Genomic DNA, 12,414 nt, shown 5'->3' on the forward strand with positions numbered 1-12,414 from the left:
CACGGGGACAATGTGCAGTTAGTTCTTAATTCTATATTTGGCTCGAGGTTACAATGAAGTCTTCAGCCCCGGAAGTCCTTGACAGAACTTGGTCACGTGGGTGTTTGGTGCTGTGATGCCTTGTACCTTGACTGGGAAGATACTGGCAGAGTCATTTCAAGCATCGGTGAATCAAGAACAAGGGCCAAAGGTTTAAAATTAGGATACAAAATAGGTGAAATAGTTTTGCTCACGGCTTTGGAATTCTAAAGGAGGGACGGTATCAAGACATATCTTGGCAAAATTACAGAAATATCTTCAAATAGTGGTTGAAGAAAGTGAACCAAAACGATTTAGGAATAATCGGAATTAATTAGATAGGATGGGCTGAAGGATGTGATATAAATCTAAGACCCGAGCACAAAGCATTGAAATACTGGTATCTCGGGTTCAAGCAAACTTGCTTCCCTTTCGCTTTCTGTGGGCTCTCAGGTGGCCAGTCTGGGATTTGCAGACTCAGAAGGGGCAATGATTAATGGGGCAGATGGATAACTTCCCGCAATAATAATAAATATTTTAGTCATGAGAAAAACTTCTTCACTCAGAGTGAGAGTGTGAAATGAGCTGCCAGCACAAGTGGCCGCTGCGAGTTCGATTTCAACGTTTAAAAAAAGTCTGGATAGGTACATGGATAGTAGCCATATAAAGGGTAGGTGGTTGGGAGTAGACAATTTAAATGGTTTCGGCATGGACTAGATGGGCCGAAGGGCCCGTTTCTGTGCTGTACTCCTCTATGACTGATACACTTATACACTTGCTGGTGTCAAATCCCACTAACTCTAAAGGTAATGAGATGGGATTGTTAGAATTAACCTAAAAGTTTTTTTGCCACTATGCAGTAATTATTCTCTCTCCCTCACACTCCCTCTCTCTCTCTCTCTCTCTTTCTCTCTCTCTCTCTCTCTCTCTCTCTCTCACACACACACACACACACACACACACACACACACACACACACACAAATACACACCATCAGTTATTAGTTCTCAGCTTCATTAAACCGTTCAGGGCCATTTAGAACTTGAATGCAATAGAGGTTGCCGATGATGCAGAAAGAAAACGCATTCGACTATTCAGTATTAGATTACTTCACTTGCGCCACCTAGCGCAGCACAGAAATATTTTTTTGGAGACGAAATTCTACCGAAAATAAAAGGGAAATGTAATTTAAAAAATTGTTTTGCAACCTTTGCGTGGTATTGTCAGTTTGCTTAAATGAAAAACACAATGATTAATTTACAGGTTTATTACGTTAGCGCCTTTAATCAATGGCATGTCATTTTTACGCATCTATTCACTAAACATTCTCTTAAAGTTCGGGTCCACGTGCAATTCAGATTTCAATATGTTTGTATTGGTTTCATGTATATCAGTTCCCAAGTTTGATGGATTTTATGATTTGATGAAGTTCAGCAAACAAGATGGTTCTTCCTGTTGGACCATTCGTGTCACTTGTAAGGACTATCAACTTTTATTTTCAACTTGTCTTGTTTTGCTTGTTTTTTAAAAAAAATATATCATTACAGCTGACAGGTCGTTATCTGAAACGTAATGATTTTAATTAAGTTTTACGTTACGGACGTTTTCACTTTTAAGGATGTTTAGAAGAAACACGCTGACAATTGGAAGAAATTCCCCCCCCCCAATTCTTTATACCTTCTCCGTTCTGGCCCGCCGAAGGGTTTGGGCCCGAAACGTCGACTGAATTTTTCCCACAGATGCTGCCTGGCCTGCTGAGTTCCTCCAGCATTTTGTGTGTGTTGCCCCCGTTCTGGCTCTCCTGTTAATCGTTTACCTCACCTGCCCTCCCTTCTACCAAAGTCCACTGTCCTTTCCGATCAGATTCCTTCTTCCCCCTCTTTTTTTCATCTATCACCTCTCAGGTTTTTACTTCATCCTCTCGCTCCCCCCTCACCTTCCCCCTCATCTGGTCCCACTTATCCCTCCCCACTTTCTAATTCTGGTTTCTTCCCCCTTTTCCAGTTCTGATGAAGGTCCTCGGTCAGAAAAGTCGGCTGTTTATTCTTCTCTACAGAATGTTTATTCCTTCCGCTATTTTCCTCCGTTCCCCATTTTCCATTTCCCTCAAGTTCCTCCGGCTTTTTGTATATGTTGCTCCGCAGAATCTCTTTTGTTCCGAATCTCTGAACAAAACAGTACTTGTAAATTTGGCCTCTCTTTTCCAGATTTTGGTCCCATTAGTAGTGGGAACTCTTTGCTCTGTGAGAAGTAAAACCGAAGCTTCATGGGGTTCTCCCTATAAGTTAAGACCATTAAGAAACAAAATCAAAGATAGCGTTTGCAGTTGATGTACGGCCGGGACTAAGACGCAATTGGGGACAGATTTCGTGGAAACATTCCCGGTATCCTAGGTGTGCAAGCGACGTCGGGGACACGAGGGTCTGCAGAAGCTGGAAATTTGGATCAACGCTGGAGGAACTCGACATGTCAAGCAGCATCGAGGGAGGGAAATGGAGACCCTATGTTTTGGGCCAAGACCCTTCATCGGGACTGTTGCTAACGAAGGGTCTTTGCCTGAAACATCGACTGCTTATTTCCTTCCAGAGACGTCGCCTGGACGCGTTGAGTTCCTCCAGCGCTGTGCGTCTGTTGTCCTTGCGATGTTCAGTATATTGTAAAAGAAATGGGTGTTTTGAGTGAGACTTGCGTGACTGTGTCTCGTCACAATCTCTTAAGATTGTTTACCTATCTCCTTTACTGATTCCGGTGAGGGTGGAAATATTTGATGAATGAGAGAGAGAGAAAAAAGTTTTTTCCCTTCCCAGTTTATTCCATCTGACTGCCGCAAGCAGCATTCAAGTCAACACAGACCGCCTGCTCTCCTTGGCCTCTCTGCCCTCCCATCTCCACAGCAGCCTTGATTTATTGGAGTCGTCCAGCTGACGGGAAGCCAGCCCCCTCCCCCTCTCACCTCTTAAACATTCTGCTGAAACTCGCCGAAATCCTGGGAAAACAATGCTCCCTTTCCCTCGTGTTGACGAGTTTAGACCCCTGAAGTGAGGGGAGGAAGCGGCGAACCAGACAACTGTGAAGTGGTACATTCACCATTGGAATAAATACAGAAGTAAAATGACCGAGGAGGGGAAGTCGGAGAGTAAAGGAGAAATTAGCGGCAAAGATTTGGAAAAACAGCTTCGTCTTCGTGTTTGTGTTTTAACCGAAATCCTGAAGACTGAGAGAGATTACGTGGAGACTCTGGAGTTCCTCGTCTCGGTAAGTTTATTCTCTAGTCCCTCTCCAACTTTAGGACGTTTCATGGACCAGTTTAAATTACAGTTTCATTCATGTTTGTTTTTGTTCATTTAGTCTCGGCACCAAGAATCGAGAAACTGCGCAGTGTCAGGTTGAATGGCAAGGTTTGGGCAGCACAATGTTGCTGCTATTTGTGAAAGTGATGCTGTAAATCTTGTCGGGTGATCGTTATAACCGCATCATTGAATTCTTTAATACGGATTTGCTGAACATTTGAAGAATAAACACCTTTCCTATACTCAATTTGGTGTACAGGAGTAAAATAAATCTCTGGGTGAGAGCACTTTGTGATTATCTATCACCCGTCCTCACTCCTATAAACTGCATTTTTTTTTGTTTTGGGTTTAAGTCCCAACAAGTTTCTCGTATTACAGTGATACCTGTAAACTCCATCTGTGCCAAGGCAGATTTCTTTTTGAACGTCTAATAAAACAGAAATATCTGGTATGGTCCTGATCTTCTTGTTGCGATAGTTGAGGTTTCTGCTTTCAGGCACTTCGACAACTAAATATTGGATCGCTGTTGCGGACACGGTCTACGGGTTCTGTCTCCCATGTTGCTGCTTGTCCTGATCGTCTCTCTAATTGAGCGCAGCCGTTCCGCTGTTTCACATTATGGCGATGGCAAACTCGGCTTAACATAAACGTTTAGGTGGCTTCTGTGAATAGCGAAAATTCCTACCCAGATTTATCAGTGGAAACTGTGCAGATGGTGGGAAACTTGCAGAGAGGAACCCTGCGGGAAATGCTTGGAAAGGCGATTTTGGCTTTTCTGTGATTAGGGAGGAAATGACGCGAATCCCGAGAATTTGGAGTCTATTTATATAAACTTTATTTCCTGATTTAAGGGCTCCCCGAGGGATTCTGAAGGAGTCCAGACAATAGGCTGTGAAATTGTCGGTATCCTGAAGGAAAAGTGACATTATTTTGGAAGCTTTTGACTGTTTTGTGAAGTTCAGAGACGCATTTGATCGGCATCTTACTGCACGGTTCAATGCGGGAAGTCGTTGAAAAAGTGTAATAATCCCGAAAATGAGCGACTCGCATAACATTTGACCGCCTAACTGGCCAATTCGCAAACTTACCGTCAATACGTACAAGTTAATATTGACGCTGCAAAGATAAGCTCTTCTAAGTCCGTCTTCAAATAAACGTAGAGGCAGATCTACACTAACCCTTACCAACCCAGGAATTTGTTTCTACCCTCTGATTGTATAATCAAATCCTCCCACTGAATCCTCCCGCTACTTTTATAAACTTGCCAGAAATAATCTCTATAACAAACTGCGATGCAAGTCCCACATTTCCGTGATACATTCCCAAGTCCATATTTATCGGGAATTGCCAGTGTCAAATTGTCACGCTGTTGTACATTCACTCTCCGGTGAAGGCGATGAGGCGCCGTGGAATTATGTCTATCTGTTTCCGAGTCCGCTCCATAATCCATCCAGTTTCCCTGCTTCCCAACATTTATATGCGTTTTGCTAGTTAACAACAACTGAAATCAAAATTACTGTCGTAATTTAAAGTGAAGCATGAATTCTGCGAATTACGACTGCACACGTCTTTTCAATTATCCAACCTCCTCTAATTCTGCTTAATTTGAACAAAGGTCTCAACCGCTTGTCTGCAATCCTATCGAAGAACACTGTGAGTGATAAATTACAAATGATCTGTCAGTGTGTCCTTCTGATCTGCGAAAACGTTTCAAATGCCACATTTAGATTAAACTATCGAGTCTACACTTGACAGTTCAAGGGCACACAAGACGATATGCACAGAGTATAAAAAAGATGAAGCAACGTGGGAGAATCATAACTTAACATCAGGGCAGAATGTGAAAATTAGTGAAAGAAGGAATTGAATCTTAGAACTGAAATAAGATGAGCAATCAGCAATAAACTGTAAATTCACCTTTAGCTATGGGAAAACTAACAAAAGCAAGAATTGGTGATAGAAGAATTGAACACTTCGGACAAGTGCTGACCAGAGACGGTCAGCATATACTTGAGAAGGGTAAACTATGCCTGGCTAATTGAGAGTTGAACTTTTGAGGAGGTCATTTGCATGGTGGATGGGAAGGCAGTGAAACAGAAACATAGAAAACCTACAGCACAATACAGGCCCATCGGCCCACAATGCTGTGCTGAACATGAACTTACTTTAGAAATTACCTAGGGTTTATCATAACCCTATACTTTTCTAAGCTCCATGTACCTATCCAGGAGTCTCTTAAAAGACCCTATTGTATCGGCCTCCACCATCGTCGCTGGCAGCCCATTCCACGCACTCACCACTCTCTGCATGGAAAAAAACTTACCCGTGACATCTCCTCTGTACCTACTTCTAAGCACCTGAAAACTCTGCCCTCTTGTGCTAGCCATTTCAGTCCTGGGAAAAAGCCTCTGAGTATCCACATGATCAATGCCTCTCATCACCTTATACACCTCTATCAGGTCACCTCTCATCCTCTGTCGCTCCAAGGAGAAAAAGCCGAGTTCACTCAACCTATTCTCATAAGGCATGCTCCCCAATCCAGGCAAAATCCTTGTAAATCTCCTCTGCACCCTTTCTATAGTTTCCACATCCTTTCTGTAGTGAAGTGACCAGAACTGAGCACAGTACTCCAAGTGGGGTCTGTCAAGGGTCCTATACAGCTGTAACATTACCTCTCGGCTTTTGAATTCAGTCCCAGGGTTGATAAAGGACAATGCACCATATGCCTTCTTAACCATGCAGTCAATCTGCGCAGCAGCTTTGAGTGTCCTACGGACTCGGACCCCAAGATCCCTCTGATCAAGAGTCTTACCATTAATGCTATATTCTGCCATCATATTTGACCTACCAAAATGAACCACCTCACACTTATTTGGTTTAAAGTCCATCTGCTACTTAGCCCAGTTTTGCATCCTATCGATGTCCCGCTGTAACCTCTGACAGCCCTCCACACTATCCAGAACAACCCCGACCTTTAGCATCATCATGGAAAAGGATAGAATCAGAGAGGACAGGAAAATAAGGCTATAAGGCTAGAACTTGTGGGTGTGAATTGGGATGATGTTTTTGCAGGAAATTGTACTACGGACATGTGGTCAATGTTTAGGGATCTCTTGCAGGATGTTAGGGATAAATTTGTCCCGGTGAGGAAGATAAAGAATGGTAGGGTGAAGGAACCATGGGTGACAAGTGAGGTGAAAAATCTAGTCAGGTGGAAGAAGGCAGCATACATGAGGTTTAGGAAGCAAGGATCAGATGGGTCTATTGAGGAATATAGGGAAGCATGAAAGCAGCTTAAGAAGGGGCTGAGAAAAGCAAGAAAGGGGCATGAGAAGGCCTTGGTGAGTAGGGTAAAGGAAAACCCCAAGGTATTCTTCAATTATGTGAAGAACAAAAGGATGACAGGAGTGAAGGTAGGACCGATTAGAGATAAAAGTGGGAAGATGTGCCTGGAGGCTGTGGAAGTGAGCGAGGTCCTCAATGAATACTTCTCTTAGGTATTCACCAATGAGAGGGAACTTGATGATGGTGAGGACAATATGAGTGAGGTTGATGTTCTGAAGCATGTTGATATGAATGGAGAGGAGGTGTTGGAGTTGTTAAAATACATTAGGACGGATAAGTCCCCAGGGTCTGATGGAATATTTCCCAGGCTGCTCCACGAGGCGAGGGAAGAGATTGCTGAGTCTCTGGATAGGATCTTTATGTCCTCGTTGTCCACGGGAATGGTGCCGGAGGATTGGAGGGAGGCGAATGTTGTCCCCTTGTTCAAAAAGGGTAGTAGGGATAGTCCAGGTAATTATAGACCAGTGGTGGGAAAGCTTACATCTGTGGTGGGAAAGCTGTTGGAAAAGATTCTTAGAGATAGGATCTATAGGCATTTAGAGAATCATGGTCTGATCAGGGACAGTCAGCATGGCTTTGTGAAGGGCAGATTGTGTCTAACAAGCCTGATAGAGTTCTTTGAGGAGGTGACCAGGCATACAGATGATGGTAGTTCAGTGAATGTGATCTATATGGATTTTAGTAAGGCATTTGACAAGGTTCCACATGGTAGGCTTATTCAGAAAGTCAGAAGAAATGGGATACAGGGAAGTTTGTCCAGGTGGATTCAGAATTAGCTTGCCTGCAGAAGGCAGAGGGTCGTGGTGGAGGGAGTACATTCAGATTGGAGGATTGTGACTAGTGGTGTCCCACAAGGATCTGTTCTGGAACATCTACTTTTCATGACTTTTATTAACAACCTGGATGTGGGGGTAGAAGGGTGGGTTGGCAAGTTTGCAGACGACACAAAGGTTGGTGGTGTTGTAGATAGTGTAGAGGATTGTCAAAGATTGCAGAGAAACATTGATAGGATGCAGGAGTGGGCTGAGAAGTGGCAGATGGAGTTCAACCCGGAGAAGTGTGAGGTGGTACACTTTGGAAGGATAAACTCCAAGGCAGAGTACAAAGTAAATGGCAGGATACTTGGTAGTGTGGAGGAGCAGAGGGATCTCGGGGTACATGTCCACAGATCTCTGAAAGTTGCCTCACAGGTAGATAGGGTAGTTAAGAAAACTTATGGGGTGTTAGCTTTCATAAGTTGAGGGATAGAGTTTAAGAGTCGCGATGTAATGATGCAGCTCTATAAAACTCTGGTTAGGCCACACTTGGAGTACTGTGTCCATTTCTGGTCACCTCACTATAGGAAGGATGTGGAAGCATTGAAAAGGGTACAGGGGAGATTTACCAGGATGCTGCCTGGTTTAAAGAGTATGCATTATGATCAGAGATTAAGGGAGCTAGGGCTTTACTCTCTGGAGAGAAGGAGGATGAGAGGAGACATGATAGAGGTGTACAAGATAATAAGAGGAATAGATAGAGTGGATAGCCAGCGCCTCTTCCCCAGGGCACCACTGCTCAATACAAGAGGACATGGCTTTAAGGTAAGGGGTGGGAAGTTCAAGGGGGATATTAGAGGAAGGTTTTTTACTCAGAGAGTGGTTGGTGCGTGGAATGCACTGCCTGAGTCAGTGGTGGAGGCAGATACACTAGTGAAGTTTAAGAGACTACTAGACAGGTATATGGAGGAATTTAAGGTGGGGGGTTATATGGGAGGCAGGGTTTGAGGGTCGGCACAACATTGTGGGCCGAAGGGCCTGTAATGTGCTGTACTGTTCTATGTTCTATGTTCTATGTCATCAGCAAATTTACTAACCCATCCCTCGACTTCCTCATCCAGGTCATTTATGAAAATCACAAAGAGTAGGGGTCCCAGAACAGATCCCTGAGGCACACCACTGCTCACCGATCTCCATGCAGAATATGACCCGCCTACAACCATTCTTTGCCTTCTGTGGGCAAGCCAATTCTGAATCCACAAAGGAAGGTCCCCTTGGATCCCATGCCTCCTTACTTTCTCAATAAGCCTTGCATGGGGTACCTTATCAAGTGCCTTGCTGAAACCCATATACACTACATCTACTGCTCTACCTTCATCAATGTGCTTAGTCACATCCTCAAAAAATTCAATCAGGCTTGTAAGGCATGACCTGCACTTGACAAAGCCATGCTGACTATTCCTAATCATATTATGCCTCTCCAGATGTTCATAAATCCTGCCTCTCAGGGTCTTCTCCATCAATTTACCAATGAAATGGTTGTGAAGGTATTTGATAAGACTCTGCGCAAGCACTTTAACAAAAATAAAGACGTAATCTTGTGATGGGTTGGGATATATGCAATTAAATCAAGACTATGGGGAATGCTTTTACTTGATCTCCACTTTTCTATGTTATCTACTGAGAAATGAGATGAAGGAATGAAGAATGGCTACTGAAGATATGCTGTACTTTTCTATGACTCTGTAAGCTTGATTTCGATGTTTAAAAGAAGCTTGGATAGGTACGTGGATGGTAGGGTAATGGAGGGTTATGGTCCCAGTGGAGGTCGATAGGAGTAAGCAGTTTAAATGGTTTGGCACATACTAGATGGGCCAAAGGGCCTGTTTCCATGCGGTACATTTCTATCACTCTGTGATTCTAATATCGCTATGCCATCTTGTCGCAGCTAGTATGGAAGTAGCTCTGGAAGTCTCACATCACCAGACTGAAGTACAGCTGCACAACCCTAATCACCTCAGTATAGCAACACAATGACTGCTTTGTACTATGATGGTCTTTGTTTTGTTCTGTTTTACTTGTATTAGTATCATTATTTTTGTTATTTATGTATTTCTTGTGAATGTTTTGTATATGTGATGTCATTGTAAGTATTTCATTGCACCTGTGCAGACAAGTTCTTGTGTGTATGGCAATAAACTCAACTTTATTGAGACACTGTTAGGAAGTAACATTAGTTATCTGAATATGGAAGGAAATTGTAATTGAACATACACATGATCTGTAGATGTGTATAAACTGAGTTGTGAAATTATAGAAAATAGATTTAAGAACATTAGAGTCAATGAAATAGTAGAGTAGAATAACAAGAATAGGTCTTATGGCCTCTCGAGTCTCTTGCACTATCAATGAGATTGTGCCTTATCTGACCTTCAAGTTAGCTCTACTTTCCTGCCAGTTTCTCATAACCTTTGATTGCCCTTTGGCCTCAAAAGATACCTTTCTCAGTCTTGAAATATATTCAGCGAAGTAGCTTCCATGGCTCCCTGGAGTGGAGAATTATAAAGATATGCAATCCTCTAATAATAGAAATTCCTTCCTATCTCATAAATAGCGCATCCCCTCCCCACTCGATTCTGGGCCATCAGTTCTAGATTTCCTGTCAATGTGGAACATCCTTTCAGTATTTGTATTATTAAGCTCACTTGGAATCTTTATGTTTCAGTAAGATCTCTGAGCAGCTACAGCCTCCTCAACCTTATCTTCTAAGATATATTCTTTCTTCTGGAATCAACCGAATGAAACTTTCCTGTGCTGCCTCCTCAATTAGAAGTATATTCCTCCTTAAATAAGAAGAATGAGACATGTCCCCTCCTACGTGTGCACACTGACTCCAGCGCTCCAGGTGTGGTCTCCCCAATACTCTACAGTTGAAGCAAGACTTTCCTAATTTTTAAATTCCATCCCCTTGATGTAAAGCCCAATATCCTGATTTATTTCCTAATTATCTGTTGTAACCATGCTTTATGTGTAAGGACAATCAGGCCCATCTGAACAGGTGCATTCTGCAATCTCTTTCTACTTAAATAGTAATCTACCTTTCAAATCTGATTACATTTTCTCACATTATATTGCATCTGCCAAATTGACTCAATTAAACAATCTATCCCTTTGTAGATTATCTGAATTCTCTTCTTAACTTGCTTTCCCTTCTGACCGGTTTTTGCAAATTTGGCTACACTGCACTCTGTTCACTTCATCTAAATCATAACTATAGTTTGCAGATTGTTGAGGCCCTTGAATGGACTTGCTTAGAATCACCTTGGAGGGCTATAGTCCTGGTGTATGTCAATGTGAGTAGGCAGTTTAAATGGTTTTTTAAATGGATGGGCTGAAGGGCCTGTTTCTGAGCAGTACAAGGGGTGATTGATAAGTTTGTGGCCTAAGGTAGAAGGAGTCAATTTTAGAAAACCTGGCACGTTTATTTTCCCTACATTTGCACACTGAGTCCAGTGGTTGTGGAGCATACGGATCCCTTCTTTGTAGAAGTCGGCATCTTGGACCTCCAGAAGTGGTCCACAGCAGGGGTGATTGATAAGTTAGTGACCTAACATGGAAAAAGATGGAATATGGTGTAGGGAAAAGTGTCTGTTCATGCACTTTGGAAGGAATAACGATATAGACTATTTTGCAAATAGGGTGAAAATTCAAAAATCAGAGTTGTAAATGGACTTGAAAGTCCTTCTGTAGGATTCCCTAAAGGTTAACTTGCAGATTGAGTTGGTGGTAAGGAAGGCAAATGCAATGCTGACATTCATTTTGGGAGGACTAGAATATGAGTGGAAGGATATAATGCTGAGGCTTTACAAGGCATTGGTCAGACTGTTCTTGGAGGGCATTCATGGATGACCTCACAGTCACCACAGAATCAGTCCCAGGCTTCCGGAGAATTCTGCAAGGGCTTGAAAAGCTGGTGGAGTGGGCCCGGATGCATTTCAAACCTGCTAAATCAAGATCGATGGTGCTGAGGAAAGGGAAGGTGGAGAACAAGTTCCGGTTCAGCATCGCAGGCACAGCCATCCCAACCATCACAGAGCCAGTCAAGAGCTTAGGCAAAGTTTTTGACCGCTCTTTAAGGGACACAACATCCGTTCAGGTGACCTGCACCGAGTTGGATGGCTGGCTGAAATCTGTGGACAAGCCTGGCCTACCTGGGAATTTAAAGCCTGGGTGTATCAGCATGGCATTCTTCCCAGAATCCTGTGGCCCCTCCTCATCTATGCAGTTCCGATCTCAACAGTTGAAACCTTAGAGAGGAGGGTTAGCAACCACCTCAGGAGATGGCTGGGGCTGCCAAAGAGCCTGAGCAGCATCGCACTCTATGGACACCACAACAAACTGCAACTGCCCTTCAAATCCTTGGAGGAAGAATTCAAGGTAATAAGAGCCAGAGAAGTGCTACAGTATAGGGACTCAAGTAACCTGAAGGTGGCTTGAGCAGGGATCCAAGTAAGTACCGGCAGGAAGTGGAGGGCAGAGGAAGCTGTTCAGGAGGCAAAGGCGAGGCTGCGTCACAGGAGGCTGGTGGGAGTGGTCACACGAGGCCGAGCTGGGCTAGGATCCTTTCCAACTCCCCAAATGGACATCAGAGGGAAGGAAAGGCGTCGTCTAGTTCACGAGGAAGTGAGGGCAGTAGTGGAGGCGATGAGAGCCTGCAAGGCGGTGGGAATGAAGCAACAGGGAGCTTGGACAAGATGGGAGAATGCGGTTGAGAGGAAAATGACCTGGGCTCATCTTTGGAAAGCCGAACCACACCGCATCCAATTTCTCATCCAGGCAGTGTACAATGTGCTTCCAAGCCCATCAAACCTGCACACATGGGGCAAGGCAGAGTCATCTGCGTGCCTACTGTGCTCCAAGCGAGGAACCCTGGAGCACATCCTCAGCGGCTGTGCAAGAGCACTTGGTGAGGGACAGTACAGGTGGAGGCATGATCAGGTCCTGAA

General features: G+C 43.7%; 1 protein-coding gene across 1 annotated transcript in view; it reads left to right on the plus strand.

The window, feature by feature from the left end:
• The first annotated feature begins 2,276 nt into the window (after positions 1 to 2,276).
• The window catches only part of prex2 (phosphatidylinositol-3,4,5-trisphosphate-dependent Rac exchange factor 2), a 401,147-nt gene continuing 391,009 nt past the window's right edge, over positions 2,277 to 12,414 (plus strand). Inside the window, exon 1 of the mRNA XM_063064762.1 lies at positions 2,277 to 3,273. Coding sequence (XP_062920832.1) covers positions 3,130 to 3,273 — 144 coding nt within the window. The 5' untranslated portion in view covers positions 2,277 to 3,129. The remainder of the gene's footprint in view (positions 3,274 to 12,414) is intronic.

This window comes from Mobula hypostoma, chromosome 1 (assembly GCF_963921235.1).
Source record: "Mobula hypostoma chromosome 1, sMobHyp1.1, whole genome shotgun sequence".
Classification (NCBI taxonomy): Eukaryota; Metazoa; Chordata; class Chondrichthyes; order Myliobatiformes; family Myliobatidae; genus Mobula; species Mobula hypostoma.